The sequence below is a fragment of the Mandrillus leucophaeus genome, unplaced genomic scaffold (genome assembly GCF_000951045.1).
Source record: "Mandrillus leucophaeus isolate KB7577 unplaced genomic scaffold, Mleu.le_1.0 Scaffold25, whole genome shotgun sequence".
NCBI classification, from domain to species: Eukaryota; Metazoa; Chordata; class Mammalia; order Primates; family Cercopithecidae; genus Mandrillus; species Mandrillus leucophaeus.
The window spans coordinates 6,702,762-6,719,723 of NW_012102587.1; the positions used below are offsets into that span (position 1 = coordinate 6,702,762).

At 44.9% G+C, this 16,962-nt stretch overlaps 1 protein-coding gene across 1 annotated transcript in view; it reads right to left on the bottom strand.

The window, feature by feature from the left end:
* MARCO (macrophage receptor with collagenous structure) overlaps window positions 1-16,962 on the bottom strand; it is a 67,044-nt gene that overhangs the window by 19,721 nt on the left and 30,361 nt on the right. The window contains exons 2-6 of the mRNA XM_011983453.1: window positions 6,661-6,762; window positions 5,587-5,811; window positions 4,399-4,434; window positions 213-320; window positions 88-132 (exon numbers count right to left, since the gene is read on the bottom strand). Of these exons, the coding sequence (XP_011838843.1) occupies window positions 88-132; window positions 213-320; window positions 4,399-4,434; window positions 5,587-5,811; window positions 6,661-6,762 (516 nt within the window). The remainder of the gene's footprint in view (window positions 1-87; window positions 133-212; window positions 321-4,398; window positions 4,435-5,586; window positions 5,812-6,660; window positions 6,763-16,962) is intronic.

A 16,962-nucleotide genomic window follows, 5' to 3' on the forward strand; every position in this document is an offset into this window, starting at 1 on the left:
CTGGAAGGGGGCTGAGTCTGCAACCCGCGGCAGTCACTCTGAGAAGCTTGCTGTGTATTTCTGGGCACACAACTGGCACCTACTCACCTGCCTCTCCCTTGACTCCCGGTGGGCCTTGGGGTCCTGGTGGGCCTGGAAGGGAAAGGGAATTCAGAGTGAAGCCAAAGAAGGAGGAGGAAAATGATTAAGGGTCAACAGAAAAAGACCTGTACCTGTTGCTCCATCTCGTCCGGCAGCCCCCTTGGCTCCCTTCTCAGCAGGTGGCCCCGGTGGGCCAGGGGCACCAGGCATGCCCATGGCCCCCTTATGACCTTGAAGACCTGAGGAAGAGGAGCAGAGACACTAATGAGTCAGCCAACAGGATGGGGCAACAACGCCACGCAATCACTCACATGGTGATTCATTCAACAAACGTTCACTGAGCATGGAGATGAGCCAACTGTGTGGAAAGAAGGAGAGAAGACAGAGTTTCTCCTGCAAGAAACCCATGGCCTAGAAAGCAAAAGAGAGACACTGAGTCAAACAGTCCTGGGGGCAGGTATTAGCACTGCCCCTTTAGCTGGGTGACCTTCTGCAAGTTACATTATCATTTTGAGCCTCAGCTCCCTCATCAGTAAGACGGAATTAGTGTACTAGTTACACATGGATGTCCTGAGGTTACCATGTGGGGACAATCATGGAAAACATACAAGGGAAGCTCTGGATAAATGGAGCCTATAATTTCTAGAACTCACATGATTCTGTACCATTTCCAAGGACCACTTTGCAGATGGAGTTTCACTGGAATCTCACAACAACCAGAGGGGGCATACAGGGCTCCTCGTCCCCATCGCCAAGGTGGGCAGTGATGTTCTGAGATGCCCAGGTTTTGCCTGAGATCTCACCTTTAGAGTGTGACCACAGATTCCAGGTCTCCCCAGGGCAAAGCCTGCATCATTGCCAAGCCACTGTGGCGGTGAAGCCTGTGATGTGCTTTCTATTTCAAAGTAGAATCCCATCCAATGTGTGGGATCCATATGTCCTATCATTTTATATATGCAAGGCTGGAAGGATGGAGTTCCAACTGGTGACTAGAACCTCTCACTTCAGCAAGGGATCCCTTTTGGATGTGTCTCTGGAGAGAGAATCATTTCAGGGTTTGACATCTGTTTCCACTGATGAGCGGCATGACCTGGATAGGGGTCTTCACTTGGCCTAGCCCTGGTTTCTTGCTCTGTACATGAGAATAGCACATCCACCCTACATGGTCTTCCGGAGGACAGCAGAGGCCATGACGCATGGAAGAAACCCCGTGAAAGGGGCTCTTACTATTGACCAAAGGGAAGGGACAAGAACCTCAGAGACCCCACGATGCCAGAGATAAGACCCCTCCCCTGCAGAGCTGTCCCTCCTCCTGGGTGATCAAAGCTGGAGGTTTCTGCCTCTGGCACTTCTGAGGGAAAGTGCCCCACTACTCCCAGGCTAGAAAGGGATTTTCAGGGTAAGCTCCTAGGATCCTGTGCCCATTAGTGTCAGAATCTCTACCATCCCTTCTCAGGAAGAGCAGTGCAAGCTGTTCCGGCTCCACTGTGGTGGCCTGGTCCCCTGGGGGCAGGGATAGGGATAGGGCTCAGGCTCAGGACTCTAATTCAGCTTCTCCAAACCTGCCTGCATCATCTTGAGTGAGTTGATGTGCCTCTGAACCCCAACAGTTGCTTAGGGTTAGTGTGAGCAGTCAACAAACCCTAAAGCAAAGTGCTTGTGCTTATCTAGGGGCGCCCTCAGGGCCTGCCTCATCCTTGCCCCTCCATAGCCTCATCTCCCCACACCATCCTGTTGCTCTTGTGCTTCAGACACAGGAACCTTCTTTCTCTGTGGTCTTTGACTCACTAAGCTCCATCCTGACCCAAGGGCCTTTGCACACATGGCTCTCTCTGCCTTGCCTGCAGGCAGCTCAGGCTAGCTCTCTGCCTTCTTACCCAGGGAACTGCCCCATCCTTTCAGAGCAGTGGCCAGGGCTGTGACTGCATCAGGCTCCAAATTGGTTGCCTCCTAAACAGGAAGGCTCACGAGGGCAGAGCCTCGTCTGTCTTCTTCATGTCTGGATCCCCAATGACTATGGCAACTTCTCATCCTCATGGAATTTTCAATAGATATTTGTTGGGAGGAAGGAAAGAAGTCCAGGATTGATAGGGGAGAGAAACAGAGAGACAGGTGGGTTTTGCAATCCTCTTCCCTGAAGCTTGGCTGAGGAGCAGTTCCCCTGACTGTGTCCCAGGCAGCCTGTGTGGGAAGGCAGTTCCACAGGCAGGCTCTCTCCAGCAAGACCATGACTTCTGGGTCCCACACCCAGCCCTCCTCCCCTGCCCACCTATTTGTCACTGGGGCCTTTTCAGCCAAGGAACCTCCTGGGAGCCCTGACCAGGCAAGGCAAGCCATGGGGAAGGGGAGAGAACACAGCCTCCCTGGGTGGGAAAGGGCGATGGGCGGGGAATCTGGAGAGGCACGTGGTGCCTGAGGAGGAGCCGAGAACTCTATAGCCCCAGCTGCTGGAAGAAGTTTCCTGTCTCTGGTTTCTGGGCACAAAAAGAAAGAGTGGGAAGAGAGAGACAGACAGAAGTCAGAGACAGAGAGAGACTGAGAAAGACATGGAGAGTGAGAGTTAGAGGTTTTCTCTATGTACACGTATCTATATTCAGAGAGAGACGGAGAGAGGGAGACATGGAGAGAGAGAGTTGGAGATTTTCCTCTATGTACACATATATCTATATTCAGAAAGAGAGAGAGAGAGACATGGAGAGAGAGAATTGGAGGTTTTCTTTATGTACATACATCTATATTCATACAGAGAGAGAGAGACATGGAGAGACAGAGCTGGAGGTTTTCTCTGTGTACACATATCTATATTCAGAGAGAGAGAGAGGGAGACACGAAGAGAGAGAGTTGGAGTTTTTCTTTATGTACGCACATCTATATTCATACAGAGAAAGAGAGAGCCAGAGGGAGCCCATGTTCTGTGCTCTGGGATGAGGTGGGCAGCACTGTGCCTAGGGTGGGTGACAGGCAGATTTTGAAGGTTGTACTGAACCCATTGGGTTGAGAAGAAGTTTAAGCATTGATTCTGTCAGCAAAGGCAATTGAAATTGTTGAAACTGCCCCTCCTTGAAGGAGAGGAGCCAGCATTCATCAGGCTGGAGGCTCTGCTAGCATTAGCATTTAGTCTTCTGAAGTATAACAGAATAACAACCATAATAACAATAGCAAATAATAGTCATAATAATGACGAAGGCAAGAACATCATTGAGTACTTGCTCTCTGCTGGACACTCGACTAAGAGGTTTACATTTATTGTTTTATCCTGACACTAATCCTAGGAGGTCCTACCATTATCTCCATCTTATTGGGGAGGACATAGAGCTCAGAAATGTTAGGTGATTCGCTCAAGGCCATCCAGTTTACAGGGGAAGATCCAGGGTTTTCTGTAGGTCCACCAGTCTCCCAAGTCCCTGCTTCCATCATTTTGCAAGGTTGCCTCAAAACCCTCCCTAGTCAATAGTGTGATCTGGGCCGTCCTTGAAATATTATGGGACCAAAGGATTCTGTTCCGAAAATGGCATGTATATTTATCCTCCGGGGGACATTTCAACCACTCAGCTGATGAAATGGAACAGGGCTGTGAGTGAAGCGTGTGTGCAACACAACACATGTGGGTTGAGGAGGGAAGAAAAGGCAAACAAGCCATAGCCTTGTCCTCAGAGAGCACATGCCATTGTCAGACAGCTTTTGCACAGCATCTCGCTTGAGTCCTACAGCAACTCCGTGAGGCGAGTCAGATTACCTCCACTGCTTCCTACACAGGTGAGTGGCTGAGGCTCCAGAAAACTTAAGCAACTGATCCAGAGTCACACAGCCAGTAAGCCCCAGACCCAGCATTAGCACTCAAGTCGGCCTAACTGCACAGCCTGTGCCTCCATGACACCTGCCTACCATCATTACTGCCCTGTAGGAGAGAGGAGTCAGACACCATGGAAATGAGCACAGCACCTCTGATGGGAAGTGCTATGTATGTGGTAGGTAAGAGTCACCTGGAAGGAGTGCTTATGGAAGACCAGGAGAGAGAGGCTGCCCTGGCAGCTGGAATGCTGCCTGGCCTGGCCTGGGAAGGTAGCTAGATTTGGAAGGGCGGGGTGGAGAGAGGAAGCCACTTTAAGTAAGGAGGGGGATCATAGCCCAGGGGCTGGGAGTCCAATTAAGGTCCAGGAACAGAGAGGAGACTCAACTGAAGACAAAGGAGGCTGTGGGGACAGGGGAAGGTAAGCTGGGGTCAGATGTCCCGACCCAGAATGGCAGAGGCCAAGGCGACCTTCTGGGGAGGTTTTGTGGAAAGAGCAGGGTGGGTGTCAGTGGAAATGAACCTACCTGGAGGGCCTTGTTCACCTTTGATTCCAAACATCCCTGCAAGGGAAGGAGAGTGAGCTACGGCTGAGCTGTGCGGCACCCTTGGCCCTAGCCCCAACTGAGAGTGCCCAGGCTCTGCAGAGGGAGGGTGAGCCCTCCCATGTGAGACTCCCATCAGACTGTGGGGGTTTGGACAACAGGAGCCAAACACCTGGCTGTTTTTTGGGAAAGAGTCCTTGGAAAGAGCCAGATGCTTAGCTGTAACTAGCGGACTGCACCCTGAGACCTGTAGATCCCTGGGAGCCTCGGAGGTGGGGAAAGGAGGTTGCTTCAAACCAGCCTGAGGAGGTAGAACCCCTTCGTGTTGGTCAAAATGAGCTCCTTCACATTTCAAGGAAGAGACACTCCCATGATGTCTGAGTGTCTGAACCTGGACTCCATCCATCTACCCACAGCTATTACTCCTCTTCACACCCCCACTCAGCCTTCATGTTTGCTCCCAGGGAGGCTCCTCTGGAGTGATTTGCCTCCTGGGTCTGTGCTGGGCGTACCCCTTGGTCACAGGACCCAGCCATGGGATCACCCTCCTAAGCCTCAGCTCACATGGGGCCCAGAACAAGGAACCCTGCTGGGGCCGGAGCTCTGTGTCACAGAGGAAACCCTACAACAGTTGGGCCACACCTAGCAGCTGGTTTTGCCCAAACTGTCTGAGGGCGAGGCTCTTCCCATTTTGGGGCAGCCTGAGAGAGGAGAGGGTGAAGCCGCAAGACCCTGAAAGCTACGAGGGAAGGGGCACCCCCGGGGTTTTCACCCTTGGCTCAGTTTTCCCCAGCCTGCAGTTCTACCACCCAAGCCACCATGTTTCCCCCAGCAGGTCTGGTTGTCCTCCTCCCTCCAAAGTCCCTATATTGTCTGAACTAGTTTGGTGGCTTGAGTTGCTCTCTCCCCAACCTCATGTCAATGTAAGTCAGCTGTGGAAGAGTGGTCCAGAGAACCACCCCAAGCTCTGTGTTTTACCCTCCCTCCTAGACATTCTGGATCCATCTGGGGATTCTGGGTTCAGACTTGGCATTGAGCTTGTTGCTCTAAGTCCCTGGCTCTTGGAGGTCACACTTTGCTTGGACAGGGTCATTAATTTCCTGGTTCCTGATCTGGCTGTCTCCCAGACCTCTGTTGAGAAGTCCCAGTCCAGAGGGGAGGAGGCCAAACCTGGGTTCTGAGTGAAGTTGTCTACCCGCTGCAGCAAGTGCTCGTGGCTGACACGGACCCAGGTGAGTTGGGACTGCAGGACTTGCAACCTCGATGCACCCTGAGCCAGGCGTTCTCCAGAGTGTGTTGACCGCAGCAAGGAGAAGGGCAGGCTGTCCTCAGCCGACAGAGTGTCATTGAGGAGATACATCTCCAGGACCCGGAGCCGCTCCTGCAGATTCAGAACTGGGCCCCACCCCACAGCATTCTTTTAGGGACTGAGGCATTTGAGCATATCCCTGACATTCTTGTGTCATGTGTGCATAACTTCTACGGGCCCTGAATTTGTAAACACAAATTCCATGTGCTGTCAGACCTAGCGTAAGCACAGAGCCTTTTCTACATCTTGACCATGTGCGCTCCACACTCAGGCATGATATTGCACAACCACAAAACATTTCTGCATGGCCTAAAGCTGTGCCTACTGCATCCATAATCAATCTCCAACCTTCAGGCAGTTAAGGCCTTCCTGCATGCTCTGGGTGTGGATGCATGACAGCTAACATGCTGGCCTGACATAAATATATGCAAGCAGTATTTGTGTGTGATCTTAATATATACATGGTGTGTTTATGACAACTTTGCATTCAGCGTTCTTGAGTGACTTCAGTGTCTGCTCATGGAATTACTTCATGATTCTAACCTTTAGATTGGGAATACTTCAAAAGTAAAATCATGTTCAAATGGACACTTGGATCAGCAAAGCCCTTCCCACTCAGAGGCTGGGAGTCTTAGATGTCAGACACGTGTGGCATACCCTGTGTGAAATTATTGTGTCTTTCACTGCTTAGACACATAGGCTCCCAAGTGCATTCTCGATGTCTCTGTCTCCCTCTCTTATGCACACATACACACAACATACACTACCTTCTTTGCTTCTCTCATCACTGTGGCTGCCAGGGGCTGAGACTCTCTCCCAGTGGATGGGAGGAGTGGCTTAAGGTTCTCCACTCAACCTGAGTCCTTCATCTAAGGGACCCAGCTGGGTCACTTCTCGCCCCCAGGAGGGACTACACAGGACCAAGCCTGCTTTACCTTGGACCACTAGCAGCCCAGCACCAGCGGTGAGCAGGATCAGGTAGATGACCACCACAGCCAGGGAGAAGTTCACCCCATTTCTCCTCTTGGGCTTTGGATCTGAAACACAAGCCAGGCAGAAGGTGGCTGCTGCAGAGAGCACAGCACAGGGAGTCCCCGCCTGCTTCAGGCCCTACTCCATGTGAGCAGGGGGCACCCTGTGAGGTCAGCTAGGAAAGACACCAAAAGCTCATGAGCCCCAAATCATCCCCTGATCCTCCTTCTCACCACAAAGCAAAAATTGCCACTGTTGGTCACTCATCTGTGTGGCTGGGCAAGCAAACATCTGTGCCATATATCATTTGCTGGAAAAGGTGTTATATCAACCTTGTTCACCACTGAAGCCCCAGCATGGTGCCTGGCCCTGCTGGGTTCTCAATCTGTATTTGTGGAATAAATTATGAATTAATGTGTTTAAATTTCAAAACTCTGGGAGGAGGAAGGTTGTTCCCACTTAGCAAACAAGTAGTGAGGCTTGGAGAAATTAAATAACTTATTAGGATATAAGAAGCAGATCTGGAATTCATGTCTAGATCTTTTTTTTTTTTCTTAAGATTTGTAAATTATAAAAGCAAAACATGCTTGATATATTTTATCAAATAATGTACAGGGCATGACAAGGGTTAATAATCATTCCTCAACCCCCTAAGGTCCTAACCCAATGAGGCAAGCTCTATTAGCACTCTGGGGTATGGTCTTCCTCCCATCCCTCCTGCTCAGAAATCCTACAAACCCATAGAGCCTGAGACAGCCTTTTTTTCTTTTAATCTTACAAACGCTATCATAGAACATAAAATATCACACATTGCTTTTCACAATGAAAGATTTTCATGGACATTTTCCTAGTTTTCTTTGTAGAGAGAGATTAGCTGCCTAATATTCCTTAGAGACAAAAGCCATAGTTCATGCTAATATTTCCCTTTTGATGAGCTGTTTCCAGTTTGTGACATTACAAAAGAGGCTGTAATAATTCTTGCCTGGAAGTCCTGACTCTAGCCTTTTGTCAGCTGTTACTCTGTCTTGTTTAGGCGTATTAAAGGGAGGGTCCCAGATGCAGAAGGCCCTGCAGCTCCTACCACTCACATTAAATGAGCACCTATTCCACACCAGGCATTTACCAACATCATCTCTAATCATTGCAGCAACCCTGCAAGGTAGGCATGGTTACGCTCCTTTACAGAGGAGAGAACTGGGGTTAAAAATTAAGGTGGCAGGTGACACAGCAGGCATGTGACCCCAGGTTGGTCTCACTCCAAGGCCTGAGCTTGCCTCACTAGCCTGCACAGACCACTGCCCCTAGGAAAGATCCAGTTGAAATGGGCCCCAAGGGCACATCTGAAAGGGAAAGAGATTATAATTAAGCAGCCCAAGGGGATGTGTGCCCAACCATGTTTGCTTCTGTGATAGGGGCAGGTGGGTTTTAACTATTTTGACAGATGCACTTAAACCCCAGATCTTCTCCTATCGCCTGCAGCTCCTGTGTTTACCCTGCTGATATTCCTTCCAACCCCTGAACAGCAGGAAGCCCTGCTTGAGAATTGCCCAGAGGAATAATGGTCTAGAGGTAGCTCTGGCAGCACAGAGAGGAGTGGTTTTTTGGTGGGTTGATTCTTTAGCTAGCGGTACTCGATTATACTCAGTTTAGCATGGAGTACCCCGTCTCCTCTGCACCCCACCCCCCAGAATCCAGGCTTACACAGCTGCCTGAGTAAGCCCCACAACACATAACCTGGCCAAGTCATTCTCTGCTGTCAGCCCGTCAGTGGGGGCTCACTGCTCCCCACCTGGGACCTGAAGCCCCTCTGGCCAGCTCTCCTGCGGCTGCACTTCCATGTCACACCACCACATGGGTCCTGACTAATGGCCAGGCCAGATGACAATTGGTGGCATTTTTCTGACTTGGGGCAATGTATGTCCCCTGAATACTGGCTCTCCTCCTTCTGTTTCACAAGACTAATTTCTGCTCATCCTTTGGAAGTTCAGTAGAGCCCTTCCTGTTTCAGGACACCTTCTCTGGTTCCTCTGGGCTGGGTGGAACCCCCCTTGGCTCTCCCACATCACTCTGTTTCTCTCTTCCATAGCACTGATCACCCTGGATTGTGTATGTTTATATCTCTGTCTCTTCAAATGGCCTGGAAGCTCTTTGAGCTGTATTCCAGCACCAATATGGTACCTGGCACACAGTATGCTGGGAAGATGATGACAGAATAGATGAATGAATGAGTGGCTGCAGAGGTTTGGATGCTGAACATGTGCAGAGTTTAGAAGTGTTGAAAGAACATCAGGAATGCAACTCAGGGCCTCGAGTATTCATGCAACCATCATGATGAAGATGAGTAACACACAAAGGGAGCCTCACATTTAACACAAGGTGGTGGATGGAAAATTGGCAAATACAGTGTCATGGACAGCACTGTTTTCGGACAGTGCTAAATTTTATGAAACATAACATCATGGGAATGGAAAGGTAAACTGTGCTTTAGAGATACAGGTAATAGAGATGTCGGAGGTTGGAGCAAGCATGAAAAACACAGATATTTTAAAACCATATGGTCAGAGCATGGTAGAAGGCATGTGAGTAAGGACACAATGAGAAAAAATGAGGTATGGTAATGCTGTGACAGTAGTTCATGGATAGCTATCCAGGCCCAGAATGCTTTTTAAATTCAGAGCTACCGCCTGGCATAGAGGCAAAGTATTTTAGAAACTGGGAACGTTGAGCCTGTAGGCCTATCTAACTCATTCTGTACAAAATGGAGAGTCTGATGAAGTCTTTAGCCTCTACACTGTTCATTTCATCTCTTAGAGGATAGAAGAAACTATAAAGAAAACATCTGTTCTGGATCAGGTTTGACCAAAGAGGAAGAGCTGCTTGACATGAGAGGATAAAAACAGCCTCTAGTAAATAAGAATGGCCTTCCCATACTTGGTAAGTATGGGAAAGGATTTTAGGCAAGCAGGTTTCAGATATTTGACAGCTCTGTTGTCTGACCCACAATGAAAATGTGGCTCCAGAGGGAAATAAAAATAATGTTTCAAGTCTGCAAAAGATCCCAATGAAGAAAAAAAGGCTGCACACAAATTCTAGTCTTTCCAGGTCTGCCACCTCCTGGGGTAGCAGGTAGTGCTGGTAGGGTGTCCTCCTCCCATACTATAACACTAGTGGACATTGAGCAGGAGTCCCCACTCTACCCTAGCACTGGGTTGCCTGGTGAGCAGACCCAGAGAAGTGATGTCTTCCCTTTGGGCCTGATGTATCTCACTTCCTACCTGACAGCACCAGGCAGTACTGGAACGTGCCTTCTGCCCTGCAGGAAAGACCAGCAGGGGACAAGCAAGAACACTAATGGCACCAGGTAAACAAAGTGGACCAGAATAACACTGACAGGGCTCTGAAAACTAAATTGTCATTGTACCGTAGCCCACACAAGTCAGCCAGAACATACCTAATAAACCTAAACTGTGTGACTATGTGACTGTCTACTAAAATAGAAGTTTTAAATAGGACCCAGAATCTCCCAACATACTATACAAAACATCTATTATATAATGGAAAATCACCCATCATACCAAGAATAGAGGAAATCACAACTCAGATGAGAGGAGACAATCAAGAGATACCAGCATTGAGATGACACAGATGTTAAAACTATTCCACAGGAATTTTAAAGCAGCTGTAACAAAATGGATTAGTGAGCAATTAAAACTATTTTTGAAACAAATTTTTTAAAAGCTCACCAAAAAAGTATAACAATAAAAAAAGAACTGAAAAGAAACGATTGAACTAAAAAATACCAGTTAAAGAAAAAAGACTCAGTAGATGGGCTGAATAGTGTAATAGATGTAACACAGGAAAGAATCAGTGAACTCAATGATAGAACAATAGAAATTACACATCTGAAAAACAGAGAAAGTCAGCTGGGAAAACAAACAAACAAAAAAATGTGAACAGAGCTTCAGAGACCTGTGGGCCAGTAACAAAACACCTACAATTCATATCATTTAATTCCTAGAAAAAGTGTGAGGCTTTAAAAATATTTAAGCAAATAATGGCTAAAAATTTTCTGAATTTTGTGGAAGTTCTAAACCTACAGATTAAAGAAACTGTAAAAATCCCAAACATGATAAACTCAAAGAAATCCATATCAAGACACATCATAATTAAAAAATTGAAAACGTAAAAAGGCAGAGAAAATTAAACATCTAAAGAAAAAGAAAAGTCTAGAAAGCAGCCAGAGACAAATGGTACATTACTTATAAAGGAATACCTTTTTTTTTTTTTTTTAAAGATGATGTCTCACTCTGTCACCCAGGCTGGAGTACAGTGGCATGAAGTCTGCTCACTTCAACTTCCATCTCCCGGGTTCTAATGATTCTAGTGCCTCAGTCTCCCAAGTGGTTGTGATTACAGGTGCACACCACCATGTCTGGTTAATTTTTACATTTTTAGTAGAGACGGGGTTTCACTATGATGTCCAGGCTGGTCTCAAATTCCTGACCTCAAGAGATCTGCTTGCCTCAGCCTCCTAAAACGCTGGGATTACAGGCATGAGCCATGGTGCCTGGCCAGGAATACCAATTTGAATGACAGAAAATTTCTCATCAGAAACTACGGAGACCAGATGTAAGAGGTGCAGCTTATTTTGTGTTTTTTTTAGAAAAAGAATTGTCAACCAGAAATTCTATTGCCAATAAAAATACGCTTCGGGAATGGACAAGAAAGAAAGACACTCTCAGAGAAAGAGAAATGGAGAGAATCTTTTGTGGGAGAACTAACTTTAAAGAATGATTAGAGGAAGTTCCCCTAACAGAAAGGAAATGATGTAGTAGACTAGAATTTCAAAAAAGAAAGACAATAATAGAATGAGTAAAAATAGGGATATATACTACACCATCCTTCTCCTCATGAGTTTTAACAATCACATTAGATTTTTAACACAAAAATTATACCACCTGATGTGGTACTCAGTGAATGTAATGGGAATATGACAATTACATTTAAAAAGTGGAGAAGGCTAAAGAACATAAATGAAAGTAATATTTCTACACTTGACTCAAAATGGTAAAATGTTGATATGTTCTGTATATATATTGCAATATTCATGCTGTGATAACTTCCATATATATATATATATCGTATATATATATGTTCTATATATGTGTATCCTATATATATATATATAGCAATAAGTAGAGAAACCCTTAAGAAAACTATTCAATAAAAAACACTATAAATAAATCAAAATGGAATTCTAAAACTTGTTCAAATAATCCACAGGAAGGCAAGAAAAGAGAAATATATGAATGGGAAACAAAGAAAAAATAACACACAATAAGATGGCCAATTTAAGCCCTGACATATCAATAATTACTTTTGGTATAAATGGTCTAAATCAGAGGACAGATATTGCCAAACTATATTTAAAAACATAATCCAACTATGTGCTATAAGTAAGAAATCAAACAATAGAACTTCCAAATACATGAAGCAAAAACTGATTTAACTGAAAAAAGAAATAGAAAATACACAATTATAATTGAGACTTTAACACCCACTTTCAGAAATTGATAGAAACTCTGCAAAGTTACAGAAGAACTAAACACTACCACGACTGACTGATAGTATCTAACGAATACACAGAGTACTCCAGGTAGCAACAGCAGAATGTACATCCTTTTCAAGGACACATGGAACATTCACCAAAATAGACCATATCCTAGGTCATAAAACAAATTTCAACAAAATGAAAAAAAAAGATCATACAGAATATGTTATTTGGCAATAATGCAATAAAATAAAAATCAACAATGGATAGGCAACAGGAAAATCTCCAAACATTGGGAACATTTAAAAAAGGGCTTCTATAAAATGCATGGGTCATTAAGAAAGTCTCAAAAAAAAATTTTAAACTAGAAATGAAGTTTTGGAGAGGTTCCAAGATGGCTGAATAGGAACAGCTCCAGTCTGTAGCTCCCAGCATGAGCGACGCAGACGACAGGTGATTTCTGCATTTCCAACTGAGGTACTGGGTTCAACTCACTGGGGCTTGTCAGACAGTGGGTGCAGCTCCCCCACGGAGCAGGGCAGGGCATCGCCTCACCCAGGAAGGGCAAGGGGTGGGGGAATTCCCTTTCCTAGTAAAGGAAAGCTGTGACAGATGGTACCTGGAAAATCGGGACACTCCCACCCTAATACTGTGCTTTTCCAACGGCCTTAGCAAACAGCACACCAGGAGATTAAATCCCATGTCTGGCTTAGAGGGTCCCATGCTCATGGAGCCTCACTCACTGCTAGCACAGCAGTCTGAGATCAAACTGCAAGGTGGCAGCGAGGCTGGGGGAGGGGTGTCTGCCATTGCTGAAGCTTGAGTAGGTAAACAAAGTGGCCGGGAATCTCGAACTGAGTGGAGCCCACCACAGCTCAAGGAGGCCTGCCTGCCTCTGTAGACTCCACCTCTGGGGGCAGGGCATAGCTGAACAAAAGGCAGCAGAAACTTCTGCAGACTTAAACATCTCATTCTGACAGCTTTGAAGAGACTAGTGGTTCTCCCAGCATTGAGTTTGAGATCTGAGAACCGACATACTGCCTCCTCAAGAGGGTCCCTGACCCCCGAGTAGCCTAACTGGGAAACAGCCCCTAGTCGGGGCTGACTGACACCTCATACAGCTGGGTGCCCCTCTGAAACAAAGCTTCCAGAGGAAGGATCAGGCAACAACATATGCCGTTCTGCAATATTTGCTGTTCTGCAGCCTCCGCTGGTGATACCCAGGCAAACAGGGTCTGAAGTGGACCTCCAGCAAACTCCAACAGACCTGTAGCTGAGGGTCCTGACTGTTAGAAGGGAAACTAACAAACAGAAAGGATTATCTGAAGAAGGCTTCAGATAATCAGTAATAACAAATTTCTCTGAGCTAAAGGAGGATGTTCAAACCCATTGCAAAGAAGCTAAAAACCTTGAAAAAAGATTGAACAAATGGCTAACTAGAAGAAACTGTGTAGAGAAGTCCTTAAATGACCTGATGGAGCAGAAAACCATAGCATGAGAGCTACATGACGCATGCAGAAGCTTCACTACCTGATCTGATCAAGTGGAAGAAAGGGTATCAGTGATTGAAGATCAAATGAATGAAATGAAGTGAGAAGAGAAGTTTAGAGAAAAAAGAGTAAAAAGAAATGAATAAGAAATATGGGACTATGTGAAAAGACCAAATATACATCTGATTGGTGTACCTGAAAGTGATGGGGAGAATGGAACCAACTTGGAAAACACTCTTCAGGATATTATCCTGGAGAACTTCCCCAACCAACAAGGCAAGCCAATATTCAAATTCAGGAAATACAAAGAATGCCAGAAAGATACTCCTCAAGAAGAACAACCCAAGACACATAATTGTCAGATTCACCAAAGTTGAAATGAAGGAAAAAATGTTAAGGGCAGTCAGAGAGAAAGGGCGGGTTACCCACAAAGGGAAGCCCATCAGATTAACAGCGGATCTCTCAGCAGAAACTCTTCAAGCCAGAAGAGAGTGGGAGCCAATATTGAACATTCTTAAAGAAAAAAATTTTCAACCCAGAATTTCATATCTAGCCAAACTAAGCTTCATAAGTAAAGGAGAAATGAAATCCTTTACAGACAAACAAATGCTGAGAGATTTTGTCACCACCAGGCCTGCCTTACAAGAGCTCCTGAAAGAAGCACTAAACATGGAAAGGAACAACCAGTACCAGCCACTGCAGAAACATGCCAAATTGTAAAGACCATTGATGCTAAGAAGAAACTGCATCAACTAAGAAGCAAAATAACCAGCTACATCATAATTACAGGATCAAGTTCACACATAACAATATTAACCTTAAATGTAAATGGGCTGAATGCTGCAATTAAAAGACACAGACTGGCAAATTAAAGAGTCAAGACCCATCAGTGTACTATATTCAGGAGACCCATCTTACATGCAGAGACACACATAAGCTCAAAATAAAGGGATGGAGGAAGATCTACCAAGCAAATGGAAAACAGAAAAAAGCAGGGGTTGCAATCCTAGTCTCTGATAAAACAGACTTTAAACCAACAAAGATCAAAAGAGACAAAGAAGGTCATTGCATAATGGTAAAGGGATCAATTCAACAAGAAGAGGTAACTATCCTAGATATATATGCACCCAATACAGGAGCAGCCATTCATAAAGCAAGTCCTTAGAGACCTACAAAGAGACTTGGAGTCCCACACAATAATAATGGGATACTTTAACACCCCACTGTCAACATTAGACAGATCAACGAGACAGAAAGTAAACAAGGATATCTAGGAATTGAACTCAGCTCTGCACCAAATGGACCTAATAGACATCTATAGAACTCTCCACCCCAAAGCAACAGAATATACATTCTTCTCAACACCACATTGCACTTATTCCAAAATTGAGCACATACTTGGAAGTAAAGCACTACTCAGCAAATGTAAAATAACAGAAATTATAACAAACTGTCTCTCAGACAACAATGCGATCAAACTAGAACTCAGGATTAAGAAACTCACTCAAAACGGTTCAACTACATGGAAACTGAACAACCTGCTCCTGAATGACTACTGGGTACATAACAAAATGAAGGCAGAAATAAAGATGTTCTTTGAAACCAATGAGAACAAAGACACAACATACCAGAATCTCTTGGGCACATTTAAAGCAGTATGTAGAGGGAAATTTATAGCACTAAACACCCACAAGAGAAAGCAGGAAAGACCTAAAATTGACATCCTAACACCACAATTAAAAGAACTAGAGAAGCAAGAGCAAACACATTCAAAAGCTAGCAGAAGGCAAAAAATAACTAAGATCAGAGCAGAACTGAAGGAGATAGAGACACAAAATCCTTTCAAAAAATCAGTGAATCCAGGGCTGGTTTTTTGAAAAGATCAACAAAATTGATAAACCACTAGCAAGACTAATAAAGAAAAGAGAGAAGAATCAAATAGATACAATAAAAAATGATAAAGGGGATATCACCACGGATCCCACAGAAATACAAACTACCATCAAAGAATACTATAAACACCTCTATGCAAATAAATTAGAATATCTAGAAGAAATGGATAAATTCCTGGACATATACTCCCTCCCAAAACTAAACCAGGAAGAAGTTGAATCCCTGAATAGACCAATAATAGGTTCTGAAATTGAGGCAATAATTAATAGCCTACCAACCAAAAAAAGTCCAGAACGAGACGGATTCACAGGTGAATTCTACCAGAGGTACAAAGAGGAGCTGGTACCATTTCTTCTGAAACTATTTCAATCAATAGAAAAAGAGGGAATCCTCCCTAATCATTATATGAGGCCAACATCATCCTGATACCAAAGCCTGACAGAGATACAACAAAAAAGAGAATTTTAGACCAATACCCCTGATGAACATTGATGCAAAAATCCTCAATAAAATATTGGCAAACTGAATCCAGCAGCACATCAAAAAGCTTATCCACCACGATCAAGTTGACTTAATCCCTGGGATGCAAGGCTGGTTCAACATTCGCAAATCAATAAATGTAATCCATCATATAAACAGAACCAAAGCCAAAAACCACATGATTATCTCAATACATGCAGAAAAGGCCTTCAACAAAATTCAACAGTCTTTCATGCTAAAAACTCTCAATAATTCAATACTGATGGAACGTATCTCAAAATAATAAGAGCTACTTATGACAAATGCACAGCCAATATCATACTGAATGGGCAAAACCTGGAAGAATTCCCTTTGAAAACTGGCACAAGACAGGGATACCCTCTCTCACCACTCCTCTTCAACATAATGTTGGGAGTTCTGGCCAGGGAAATTAGGCAAGAGAAAGATATAAAGGGTATTCAATTAGGAAAATAGGAACTCAGATTGCCCTGTTTGCAGATGACATGATTGTATATTTAGAAAACCCCATCATCTCAGCCCAAAATCTCCTGAAGCTGATAAGCAACTTGAGCAAAGTCTCAGGATACAAAATCAACGTGCAAAAATCACAAACATTCCTATACACCAAAAATAGACAAACAGAGAGCCAAATCATGAGTGAACTCCCATTTCACAACTGCTCAAACAGAATAAAATGCCTAGGAATCCAACTTACAAGAGATGTGAAGGACCTCTTCAAGGAGAACTACAAACCACTGCTCAACAAAATAAAAGAGGACACAAACAAATGGAAGAACATTCCATGCTCATTGATAGGAAGAATCAATATTGTGAAAATGGTCATACTGCCC